General features: G+C 33.4%; 1 protein-coding gene across 1 annotated transcript in view; it reads right to left on the bottom strand.

Moving 5' to 3' along the window:
• The window catches only part of LOC143226976 (bromodomain adjacent to zinc finger domain protein 2B-like), a 26827-nt gene extending 12627 nt beyond the window's left edge, over positions 1–14200 (bottom strand). Inside the window, exons 1-8 of the mRNA XM_076458526.1 lie at positions 14145–14200; positions 7767–7829; positions 7269–7346; positions 6699–6810; positions 4743–4885; positions 4254–4358; positions 2233–2342; positions 789–863 (exon numbers count right to left, since the gene is read on the bottom strand). Coding sequence (XP_076314641.1) covers positions 789–863; positions 2233–2342; positions 4254–4358; positions 4743–4885; positions 6699–6810; positions 7269–7346; positions 7767–7787 — 644 coding nt within the window. The 5' untranslated portion in view covers positions 7788–7829; positions 14145–14200. The remainder of the gene's footprint in view (positions 1–788; positions 864–2232; positions 2343–4253; positions 4359–4742; positions 4886–6698; positions 6811–7268; positions 7347–7766; positions 7830–14144) is intronic.

Raw genomic sequence — 14200 nt, 5'->3', positions numbered from 1 at the left:
AGTGCAGAATATACTGGGTAAATTACAAAGTTTCTGAAAATAACAAACAAACTTGATATTTATTCAGGAAGTTTTAGGGGTCACAAAAACAACAAAATTTGAAAATCTTCAGATTGGGAAAAATATTTTTAATCTTAACACGAAATATCACTTTGCACATGAAACACTTAACACCATATAACTATGAATAAAGTTTTGGTTCATATACTGAACTGAAACACTTAACACCATATAACTACAAATAAAGTATTGGTTTATATACTGAACTGTAACACTTAACACCATACAACTACAAATAAAGTTTTGGTTTATATACTGAACTGAAACACTTAACACCATATAACTACAAATAAAGTTTTGGTTTATATACTGAACTGAAACACTTAGCACCATATAACTACAAATAAAGTTTTGGTTTATATAGTGAGCTGAAACACTTAACACCATATAACTACGGATAAAGTTTTGGTTTATATACCGAAACACTTAGCACCATATAACTAAGGATAAAGTTTTGGTTTGTAAATATACTGAAATGAGAATTATGATAAAAAGACATTTAAAGTTTCCCAAAGTTTGTCAAACTTCATGGAGATACATTTAATACTTTCAATGTCATGGTGTGTACATCCTTGTTGACAAAGTCAGGTGACATAAATGAGCCTGTTGAGATGAAGTTAATCCTTCCTTTCAGAACAATAACTGAAACTGGTTCTTCCCAAATTAGGAAATCAAGACACCATTAGTAGTATTGTTTAATTAACCATGTCTAAAAATATGACACTTACTTTCTTAGATTTGCTTCAACGATCCACTTGTCTCGTCGCAAATTATTTACAGTCTCAATGTTACAGTCAATTTGTCTGAAAAAACAATTCAATACAACAGTGGGTGAAAATAATTACAGTAGTTTTGTTGTTATCAAGAATATCAATAAGGAAGATAAAATAACAACAAAACATTCAATCGAAATAACAACAAAAACATTCAATCAAAATAACAACAAAAACATTCAATCAAAATAACAACAAAAACATTCAATCAAAATAACAACAAAAACATTCACTCAAAATAACAACAAAACATTCACTCAAAATAACAACAAAACATTCAATCAAAATAACAACAAAAACATTCACTCAAAATAACAACAAAAACATTCACTCAAAATAACAACAAAAACATTCACTCAAAATAACAACAAAAACATTCACTCAAAATAACAACAAAAACATTCACACAAAATAACAACAAAAACATTCAATCAAAATAACAACAAAACATTCAATCAAAATAACAACAAAAACATTCAATCAAAATAACAACAAAAACATTCAATCAAAATAACAACAAAACATTCAATCAAAATAACAACAAAACATTCAATCAAAATAACAACAAAAACATTCAATCAAAATAACAACAAAAACATTCAATCAAAATAACAAAAACATTCAATCAAAATAACAAAAACATTCAATCAAAATAACAACAAAAACATTCAATCAAAATAGCAACAAAACATTCAATCAAAATAACAACAAAACATTCAATCAAAATAACAACAAAACATTCAATCAAAATAACAACAAAACATTCAATCAAAATAACAACAAAACATTCAATCAAAATAACAACAAAACATTCAATCTTTTTTTAACCACCATAAAAAAATAATCTGCCTTCATTACAAATTTTAGAGCTGTAAACATGCTCAAAATTAAATCAGTACAGTTTTAAATTACTATAGTAACTACTAATATGACAAATAGCTTACTTTCTTAAAACATCTCTTTATTACAGTGTTCTTTAGGACTAAAGCTATTGATCAACAAGCATACATGTGCTAACAGATACACACTTCTGTAGACTGATACTCTTCAAACATGGATATGAATGTACCAAGAGACTTTTACAATATGACAAAATGATAAATTACACTTTTTCATATTTACTATTGTTTGGAGACAATAACAGTAATGAAGAAACACAAAAATATAAAATATACATTATCCTTACCAACCTAAAAATAAAACAATAAAGAGCTATGTTATAAAAGGCTTAAATTTTGGACAATGACCTCTATGGAGAGGATTAAATTATAAAAGTAAAAACCTGCACCAGATTACCTTTTGTCTTTAAAACTCTTCAGTGTATTTTAAATATCGATCTTGACTGCCAACATTTTAATGCATTTAATTTCTAAAGAAGGAAAATCTCTTGAGATCTCACCTTAGAACAGCTCGACTACATAAGAGTTCATTGCACAAAAAAGCAATAATCTGAGATTTTTGTGTTGGATTTAAGGACAAAAACGGCCGTTCTGTCACCCACTTGCACATCTAAAAAGAGAAGTCCTTTCACTCACATTCAATGTGGGTCAATAAAATATTTTGCAAAACGTTCACTTTATTTAATCTCTTATTCTCTCCATTAAACTTCATTTTTTGTGAACTTATAATCCTAATACTGATTATTTTAACACCAAGTTTTTATGTACACAAAACATACACAAAACTTCAAAAATACTAAAAGCTTAAAATTATCACCATTTCCCATACACCCCAGTAATGATTAAATTAACCTGTTTGGTAAACAAATTTAATAATAACTCACAACATATTAACAATTTTTGAAACATAATTTGTCCACAACAGACACGTTTCAAATGTTTTTTTATGCTAGAACTTCTCAGAGTGTTATGTTAATTTATTAACTTGTTAATTAAATTTTATTTACAGTATTGAAGGAAACTGTTCACGTACTGTCCGTCTACACACGTAACAATAACATCAGCTTAAAACCCATTGTCAACCCTTTCTACTCATAACATCAACTTAAAACCCACTGTCAACTCCTTAAGTTGTTACTTTGATGAGGTACATCAGTAAATACATTGCAATAGTATTTATTAAACATAATAATTTTAATCACAAACTATTTTCTATTAACATATTTGAAACAAAAAGTAAAATTTTTGTTTATTCACACAACAACTTCTTTGTGGGTGTGATCAGAAAATGTTAGCTCTCAGTGTAATATACAATAACAGACTGTTGTTAACTTCAAAGCTTGTGGGACATTTTACTGCATATAAAGTTGGTAGTAACAGAACACCCAAACCAAATGACAAAAAAAAAAAAAACTTTCATGCTGAAAAACCTTTGTTGAGGTTTTCCTTTATTCCAAATTTTCATTCTTTTTCACAGAAGAACAAAGGAGTCAACCTATTTCCATGTTTCTTCAGAGACGTATAAATCTCTTTTCTTGTTTCCAATTTCCTACACTTCTCTGGAGATGTACATACAGATGTAGCTTGTTTTTTTTTATTCCAGTATTAAACACTTTATCAGAAGTAGAAACAAGCTTTTCCTTCATTCACACTTTTTAAAACAAATTATTCACAACCTTATCATCAAGTTTCTCTTCTACTTGTTTACAGTCCTTTCATTTGATGAGTTTATCATCATACTAAACCCAAGTTATTAAGATTAGATTTAATTATGTTGAAATTTAGATTGTTAAACCTGTCTCTTCATTGCAAATATTTCGATTGTCACACTTGTCCGTTTAATACAAATATTTGGACTGTTACACCTGTCTGTTTACTACAAATATACGGATTGTCACACCTGTCTGTTTACTACAAATATACGGATTGTCACACCTGTCTGTTTACTACAAATATACGGATTGTCACACCTGTCTGTTTACTACAAATATACGGATTGTCACACCTGTCTGTTTACTGCAAATATTTGGATTGTTACACCTGTCCGTTTACTGCAAATATTTGGATTGTTACACCTGTCCGTTTACTGCAAATATTTGGATTGTTACACCTGTCCGTTTATTACAAATATTTGGACTGTTACACCTGTCTACTACAAGTATATTAACAATAATTAATCTTCTTCAATTTTTTTCTGTGTACTTTATTCTTGAAACTAACTTTATATTAAAGTAACTTGTGAAAGACAACAATATTACAATCCTACAGTTATTTTTAGTAATAAATATTTCTTAAACTACATGTTCAGTGGAATGGTTGTTTTCTAACGAGTTTATCAATATTTACATTTAATACTAACTTCATACACTTCATCCAGCATTTGTTTTATTTTGCTAAGCTTAACTGTTCCCTGCTCTAACCTTTAAGTGTAGTTATTGTTAACAGCTATACCTAAAGATCAATTTAAAAACATTTAACTAGCAATTCAAGTATATTAATTAGAAATAAACTTAGGTTATACCTTGTGTGTTCCATCAAGAGCATTTAAAACAAGACGTAAAACCTCAGACACGTTGTTGTTGGTTACATCGACATCTCGTAGATTCTGATTAAGAATAGAGACAGCCTGTAAAAGTGTCAAAATAATCTAGTTACAAGAGGTTTCCCCTGCATGCATCTCAACAAAGTCAATCAATTATATATCAATAGTTCCTGAACATAGTCAATATTCAGTATTGTATAACATACAAAATACATCAGAGCCACTATCTTATCTCATCTTTATCAGCTGATTTGAAGAAGGAAAAACAAATCCATAACTGTTGCTTTAATGTTACAATATAATCATACACACACAAGAAGATTGTAGAAATAGATATTTATCAATAACTACTGTAAAAAAAAACAAATAACAAGATAGCACAAATTAAAGCAATAGCTTTTATTTACTCATGTCTCAATTGTTTGTAAACAAAGTGCTACATTTACACACACACTGTTAAAGTGTTACCTCTGGTCGATTTGCAACACCAGGGTCATCAGTTATACAAACTAGTAAGTGCTTGACAACAGAAAGTAATTCTTGTTCAGACTTATCATCAAAATTCAGCAACCCCAGTTGGAGGATGCTTAAAGTTGGCAGCTTGTCACCATCTGAAATACAGAAAATGTATCTTGATCAGAATGTCGCTTAGTTCGTTATCTTTAACTGACAGAATTTCTTGGTTAGACATGTAGGTTTACAAACATTTTCTCTTTAAAAGTTCACAAGTCTGTATCAATTTAGTTAGAAATCAGAAGAGGGGACACAGAGGACAACACTTATAGTTTGTATTGTCCTACTATAACTGAGGTTTTTTAATATAAAAAAATGTATCTGTGTACCTCTTTATATTTTCAGTTTCTCATCTGGATACAGTGGTATCTCTCTCCATTTATGTTTCTCTGCAGGAACCATTTGGTACCTCCACAATCTTTTGTTCATCAGGAGGATCCAGTTGGTATATTTCAACCCTTCTTTCTTTTTAGGAATTAGCTGGCATCTCCCTGATCTTTTTCTCATCAGGAGCAACAAGTGGATATATCTCCACCATTATGTCTCTGCAGGAATTATTTAATATCTCCCCAGCCTTTTGTACATCAGGAGCAATAAGTGTATATATTTCCACCCTTTGTTTTTACTCTCTACAGAAATCATTTAGTATATCCCCAGTCTTCTGTACATCAGAAGCAAAAAGTGGATATATCTCCACCCTTCTTTCTCTGCAGGAATCAATTGTTATCTCCTCAGTCTTTTGTACATCAGAAGCAACAAGTGGATACATCTCCACCCTTCTTTCTATGCGGGGAATCAATTGTTATCTCCTCAGTCTTTTGTACATCAGGAGCAACAAGTGGATATGTCTCCACCCTTATGTCTCTGCAGAAATCATGTGGCATTTCCTCTGTCTTTTGTACATCATGAGGAACCAGTGGATATATCTCCACCCTTCTTTCTCTGCAGGAATCAATTGATATCTGTGTGTTTTATCATCCTTCTCAAAGATCATAAGAATGATGAACCAAGTATAAAATGTTAAATAATAATTCACACTGAATATCTACAAAGGTGACTTTTCAAGGGTAAATCATAAGCAGATAACATTCATCAGCACATTGATGTATTTGGTAGTTATCACAGTGTTAATATGGCTGGTGAAGTTACAGCCCATCCTCTAGTTACTTCAGTGTTCTTTCCAAGGATAATTAAAGAGGAAAAAATACAAGTTAAAAGCTCTTTTACCAAAAGATAGTGGGATTGACTGTCACATTATAATGCCCCCATGGCTGAAAGGGCAAGCATGTTTGGTGTGACCGGGATTCAAACCCACGATCCTCAAATTACGAGTCAAGTGCCTTAACCACATGGCCATGCATACTGTAAGGGTAGATGTTCTGAACAGCAGGAGGTTAAATATTGCCTACCAACAATAATACATTAAAGAAACAACCTGGATGGACATCTGTGTGAGCAACATAGTTTATACACTAAGTGGGAAACACTAACAGAAGAATGAAAAAAGCACAGTGTTCTCAAGACAGCTGGTATGGGTTAGCCTGAAGACGACATAGGTCAAACGTTGTTCTGTACTTTATTTTAATTAGAGTTTTAATACCCATACCTGCTGTCTTGAAAACCCTACTTCCAGTAGATTTCTAATTATCATGAAAAGAAACAGAAGATTAATCACCTAATATTGATATGATGTAATACACATATTAAATCAATACACTGGATAGTAACAAACATGTTGGATCAAAATGGCTGGTAAATCATATTAATAACAACATTCTTATTGTCATCTTCAGTTACAATCTTACTACTTGCCATTAGTTAGTAAAACATTATGTATGAAGCTTATTCATTAACTTATGGTATTGTGTCAGTGAACTTGAGGTAATAGTCATTACAGTCAAACTAGCTTACCAAAACCCAGTGCATCTCCAAAGTTGTGTAGAAATTCAAAAACCATAAGGATATTAGCAAATGCTTTTCCAGCCACCTTCACTCCAGGAATTCTGTTCAGAGCAGGCAGGGGCTAAAGGAATGAAAAGCACAATGTTGAACTCTTTAAAACTAATTCTGACCTTTAAAAAACATTCAAACTGATTCTGGCTAACTATATGATCAGCAATAAAAAATTTATACCCACAAAAACTTGTGAAAAAAATGTAAACCTTATTTTTTTGTCAACAAAGTTAAATTTTTTTTATTTATTTTTTCAAACACAAAGGATTACTTTCAGTGTGCCCAATACAGGGGCAAAGCCCAGAATACAAATTTAAATATTCGATCACTGATAACCAAACAACGAAGTCTTACACAACTCTGAAGTTCATTTATTACACTTATAAGTTTTCTTGGTCATGAAGTCAAAATTAAACTTACAAATATATATAAACTAACTTTTCAATATCTATATAATATATACATATCTTATATGAACAAAGTCTAGAAGTTAATACAAATAATTTCACAATATCTACTTCAACATACATTAGTGTCTTTCAGCATCATGTCATCCACTGGCTTTTTCAGTTCTCTAATCAGTTGTAACTCTATTCTTCTTTCCTCCTGGTGTTGAAAGTTTAAATAAATCAAGTAATATTATATAGAAAACATAGAATATTTTGTAAAGCTAAGCTTCAGTCAGAGCTATATGTTGCAAAACAATTATACCATTCTTAACTTCTACATTATCTTACCCTCCATTACCCGTCCATGTCACATAGGGTTCACTTAAAGACTACACTGACATCTCTTGTACCGTTTGTTCAAAATTATACTTACTACAAAGACAGTTCTGGTGAAATTATTCACTATTATTTATAAAAGCCAAGAGTATAGATCAATAATTTTAACTAAATAAAGAAAATTACCAATTTTTTAACAAAACAGTTCAATTACTTTCCTGACACCCTGTATTCACAGGAACTATTTACTAATAATAGTTAAGTCAGGAGAAATCAGGAGCATCAAACAAAATTAACTTGCCATTTTTCTTTCTCTATACATTCTCTTCTCCTGAAGGAGTTCTTCCCGTTTCCTCTCTCTCTCCTACAAAGCAGACAAATGCAATACAGCTCACATCAGTTAGATATTAAAAGTTGCTATATGGGTTTAAATAATCAAAACCGATATCGTGGTGTTTAAATATCGACACCACTGACAGCCAACAGTAACAAATAATGAATGAACTACCATGTTTACTATTATATGGGGATATTTTAACAGATGTTTTATCACATCTTTACAGCAAACAATCTGGTTTCTTTAAAGACTTCATGTTATTCCTTGTGCTTCTCTGTTACCAAATCTTTCCTTAACTAATTAAACAGAATACACAAAATTAACTGTAGCACTTTCCTAACCTGATATAAAACAAACAGATGTCTCAACCTCAGGTGGTGCTCAGGTATGACCTTATTAAGATTATGATAAATAAAAAAGTTGTCTAATTTACCATTTATTACATATACAACTATGTATTGAAATTATCAAAATACTTGTTTTCTAAGGTTTAAATAATAAAACTTTTCAGCTGGCTACAAAATTGTTTTCTAACAGCAATGTTATGAAAGACAGGATGTTATAGAAGGAGCATGGCATACGTTTTAATTTACTGCATATATTCTCAGTAAAACAAGTAGCTCACAGGCTAGAAATTTACATTTTACCTTAGAAATATCTAATTCAAAGGAAACCTGGATTATATATGAATATAAAGGAAACCTAAAATGGGTAATTTTGAACATTATGCGATACAGACATGTAAAGACTGAGAAACTATTCAATGTTTCTCTCTGAAATTAAATCTTCTGTAGTAATAAAACTAGACTTTAAACTATGTTTTATAATTGAAATTTATACTAAGTTTACTGGTACATACTAATAATCAAGTTACTTCAGCAAATCTTAAATATAACTGTAAAATGTAACGTTGACTAAACTGTGCATGTGATATTTAAATGTCTGTAAAACGCAACATTGACCAAATTGTGCACATGATGTTTAAATATGTCTGTAAAATGTTGTAACATTGACCAAACTGTGCACGTGATATTTCAATATGTCTGTAAAATGTTGTAACATTGACCAAACTGTGCACATATTTAAATATGTCTGTAAAATGTTGTATTGTTGACCAAACTGTGCACATGAGGTTAAAATATGTGCACACACTTATACATCATCTCTATTATCACTCTTCATGCTGTTGTACTTTTGTGCTAAACAACCAATCAACATGTTGTTGGTTTATTATGTGTATTTTTAGATGGGTTATTATTCAACTATGATTGGTTCAAATTTTTTTAATTCAATAGCTGCCAAGTAAGAAAATGCCTACAAATACATAAAATTATGTGCAATCACAAAACATAGTAAATATGTGTTCCATAACACATACTTCGTCACATTTGTTTGAGTAAAATAACTAAAACACACTAATAAATATAGCTACAGTATAAAACATGTTTCATAAGTATTTCAGTATTTGGGTAAAGGTATTATACACAATAAACTAATTTTACCAAAATACCATTATAGCTTACATTTTTAAATTAACATCTGTATCATTCTTTATTGAGTAGAAAGTTTAATTGAATGAAATGGAGGTGCTTTAATATATGACAATTCTTGTATGGTTCTAGAAATAATTTCAACCTAACATACAGGAGTTAAGCTACTTAATGGACTGTTATCGTTATGTGGATTGGCCTTTCCAAAATTAGTCCAAAGATTCTGATCAAATCTGAAACCATTACAAGAAAACAAAACTTAGACTCAGGCTTTAAATAATCACATGTAGTCAGCACAAGACTGCAACAGTATTACAAGAGGAAAAATGTGGACAAAGAATATGTCAACAAAAGAAACATCAAAGACATAAAAATACAGGTACCAGTGCAAAATGTCTAGAAACCTCAACTCTAAATGCTTGTTGAGTTTTTTTGTTGTCTCTCTTAGATAACTTCAATCTTTAAAACTAATTACACTGTTTAAACAATCAAATTCAAAGCATTATAACAGTGGAAAGTCAATGTTTTTTGTGCTAGTCGTAAGTTAAGTAAAATAGTGGGAAACAGTGAGTAGTTTTAAACAGTATATTTTGAAAATTGATATATTTTTTGTGTGTTCTAAATTACATTTCTAAAGCTAAAAGTTATTTGTTTAAGCCTGAGGGATGGGAGTTATACTCTGATGGGTCAAAGGAACACAGGTTGTTAACTTATTCATATAACTTCACACCTCAGGTTTGGGAGGTACACTCTAGATGGTCTGAGGAACACCTGGTGTACAAGTACAACAGGAACAAAGGTTGTTAACTTATTCATATAACTTCACACCTCAGGTTTGGGAGGTACACTCTAGATGGTCTGAGGAACACCTGGTGTACAAGTACAACAGGAACACAGGTTATACTACTATTATTTATTCATATATCTTCAAACCTCAGGTTTGGGAGGTACACTCTAGATGGTATGAGGAACACCTGGTGTACAAGTACAACAGGAACACAGGTTGTAATACTATTACTTATTCATCTATCTTCAAATTTATTGTTATGTATATTTTTATAAACATACTACAATTTTTTCAGTATTTTCTAAAAACTGTGCAAATGAAAAATGAAAACTACAACTTCAATAAAAGTATTTATATTTTCTGCAATTCCCTTTTCAGTTTCTTTTAGCCTACATAAAAAATTCACAGATAAACAGTACAAAAAGTCCAATTCTTTCGTTATACACACACAAAATGCAAAAAGTTCATTTCTTTATACATTCAGAGTTCTAGTATTTATTATTTTGTCTTTAAAACCTAGAAATACACATAAGTGGAAGAAGAATTGTGGGACAACACTGGGACACGGATAATTGGAAGCAGAATTGTGGAACAACACTGGGACACGGATAACTGGAAGCAGAATTGTGGAACAACACTGGGACACGGATAACTGGAAGCAGAATTGTGAAACAACACTGGGACACAGATAACTGGAAGCAGAATTGTGAAACAACACTGGGACAGAGATAACTGGAAGCAGAATTGTGGGACAACACTGGGACAGAGATAAGTGGAAGCAGAATTGTGGAACAACACTGGGACAGAGATAAGTGGAAGCAGAATTGTGGAACAACACTGGGACAGAGATAAGTGGAAGCAGAATTGTGGAACAACACTGGGACAGAGATAAGTGGAAGCAGAATTGTGGAACAACACTGGGACACAGATAAGTGGAAGCAGAATTGTGGAACAACACTGGGACACAGATAAGTGGAAGCAGAATTGTGGAACAACACTGGGACACAGATAAGTGGAAGCAGAATTGTGGAACAACACTGGAACACAGATAAGTGGAAGCAGAATTGTGGAACAACACTGGAACACAGATAAGTGGAAGCAGAATTGTGAAACAACACTGGGACACAGATAAGTGGAAGCAGAATTGTGTGGAACAACACTGGGACACAGATAAGTGGAAAGCAGAATTGTGGAACAACACTGGGACACAGATAAGTGGAAAGCAGAATTGTGGAACAACATTGGGACACAGATAAGTGGAAGCAGAATTGTGGAACAACACTGGGACACAGATAAGTGGAAGCAGAATTGTGAAGCAACACTGGGACACAGATAAGTGGAAGCAGAATTGTGGAACAACACTGGGACACAGATAAGTGGAAGCAGAATTGTGGAACATCACTGGGACAGAGATAACTGGAAGCAGAATTGTGGGACAACACTGAGACAGATTTAACTAGAAGCAGAATTGTGGAACAACATTGGGACACAGATAAGTGGAAGCAGAATTGTGGAACAACATTGGGACACAGATAAGTGGAAGCAGAATTGTGGAGCAACACTGGGACACAGATAAGTGGAAGCAGAATTGTGGAACAACACTGGGACACAGATAAGTGGAAGCAGAATTGGGAACAACACTGGGACACAGATAAGTGGAAGCAGAGGTATTGTGGAACAACATTGGGACACAGATAAGTGGAAGCAGAATTGTGGAACAACATTGGGACACAGATAAGTGGAAGCAGAATTGTGGAGCAACACTGGGACACAGATAAGTGGAAGCAGAATTGTGGAGCAACGCTGGGACACAGATAAGTGGAAGCAGAATTGTGGAGCAATGCTGGGACACAGATAAGTGGAAGCAGAATTGTGGAGCAACGCTGGGACACAGATAAGTGGAAGCAGAATTGTGGAGCAACACTGGGACACAGATAAGTGGAAACAGAATTGTGGAGCAACACTGGGACACAGATAAGTGGAAAGCAGGTTTGTGGAGCAACGCTGGGACACAGATAAGTGGAAGCAGAATTGTGGAACAATGCTGGGACACAGATAAGTGGAAGCAGAATTGTGGAACAACACTGGGACACAGATAAGTGGAAGCAGAATTGTGAAACAACACTGGGACACAGATAAGTGGAAGCAGAATTGTGAAACAACACTGGGACACAGATAAGTGGAAGCAGAATTGTGAAACAACACTGGGACACAGATAAGTGGAAGCAGAATTGTGAAACAACACTGGGAGACAGATAAGTGGAAGCAGAATTGTGGAACAACACTGGGACACAGATAAGTGGAAGCAGAATTGTGAAACAACACTGGGACACAGATAAGTGGAAGCAGAATTGTGAAACAACACTGGGAGACAGATAAGTGGAAGCAGAATTGTGGAACAACACTGGGACACAGATAAGTGGAAGCAGAATTGTGGAACAACACTGGGACAGAGATAAGTGGAAGCAGAATTGTGGAACAACACTGGGACAGAGATAAGTGGAAGCAGAATTGTGGAACAACACTGGGACAGAGATAAGTGGAAGCAGAATTGTGGAACAAAACTGGGACAGAGATAAGTGGAAGCAGAATTGTGGAACAAAACTGGGACAGAGATAAGTGGAAGCAGAATTGTGGAACAAAACTGGGACAGAGATAAGTGGAAGCAGAATTGTGGAACAAAACTGGGACAGAGATAACTGGAAGCAGAATTGTGGGACAACACTGGGACACGGATAACTGGAAGCAGAATTGTGGGACAACACTGGGACAAAGATAACTGGAAGCAGAATTGTGGAACAACACTGGGACACAGATAAGTGGAAGCAGAATTGTGGGACAACCCTGAGACAGAGATAACTGGAAGCAGAATTGTGGGACAACACTGGGACAGAGATAACTGGAAGCAGAATTGTGGGACAACACTGGGACAGACATAACTGGAAGCAGAATTGTGGGACAACACTGGGACAGAGATAACTGGAAGCAGAATTGTGGGACAACACTGGGACAGAGATAACTAGAAGAAGAATTGTGGGACAACACTGGGACAGACATAACTAGAAGAAGAATTGTGGGACAACACTGGGACACAGATAAGTGGAAGCAGAATTGTGGAACAACACTGGGACACAGATAAGTGGAAGCAGAATTGTGGAACAACACTGGGACACAGATAAGTGGAAGCAGAATTGTGGAACAACACTGGGACACAGATAAGTGGAATTAGAATTGTGGAACAACACTGGGACAGAGATAACTGGAATTAGAATTGTGGAACAACACTGGGACAGAGATAACTGGAAGCAGAATTGTGGAACAACAATGGGACAGAGATAACTGGAAGCAGAATTGTGGGACAACAATGGGACATAGATAACTGGAAGAAGAATTGTGGGACAACAATGGGACATAGATAACTGGAAGAAGAATTGTGGGACATTTTGTCCCCATCCATTGTTATTTTGTCCTCAAGACATTTAACTAAATATTTCTATGAAACAAAGTAATATAACATCATGCACATTGTCTTAAGCCTGGAACTATGGAGTTAATAAGACAGTTACTTGGTTCAGTACTATAAATATTGGGAACTATGGAGTTAATAAGACAGTTACTTGGTTCAGTACTATAAATATTGGGAACTATGGAGTTAATAAGACAGTTACTTGGTTCAGTACTATAAATATTGGGAACTATGGAGTTAATAAGACAGTTACTTGGTTCAGTACTATAAATATTGGGAACTATGGAGTTAATAAGACAGTTACTTGGTTCAGTACTATAAATATTGGGAACTATGGAGTTAATAAGACAGTTACTTGATTCAGTACTATAAATATTGGGAACTATGGAGTTAATAAGACAGTTACTTGGTTCAGTACTATAAATATTGGGAACTATGGAGTTAATAAGACAGTTACTTGGTTCAGTACTATAAATATTGAGTATGTGCCTTAAAGAAGAAACAGAAACAACAAATTAGCAAGTATTTCGTTTGTACCCATTTTGGTTTCCAAATATGTTTTCTAAGAATAACCTAAGAAATATATTAAAAATAGATACCTCATGTTTCTTTCTACCTTCTAATGCTCATTACAAGTAATGTATGCTGTCTTCTT

Source organism: Tachypleus tridentatus, chromosome 9, assembly GCF_004210375.1.
Source record: "Tachypleus tridentatus isolate NWPU-2018 chromosome 9, ASM421037v1, whole genome shotgun sequence".
NCBI classification, from domain to species: Eukaryota; Metazoa; Arthropoda; class Merostomata; order Xiphosura; family Limulidae; genus Tachypleus; species Tachypleus tridentatus.
Note: the sequence above shows the minus strand (reverse complement) of the source record. Positions and strands in the feature narration are given on the sequence as shown.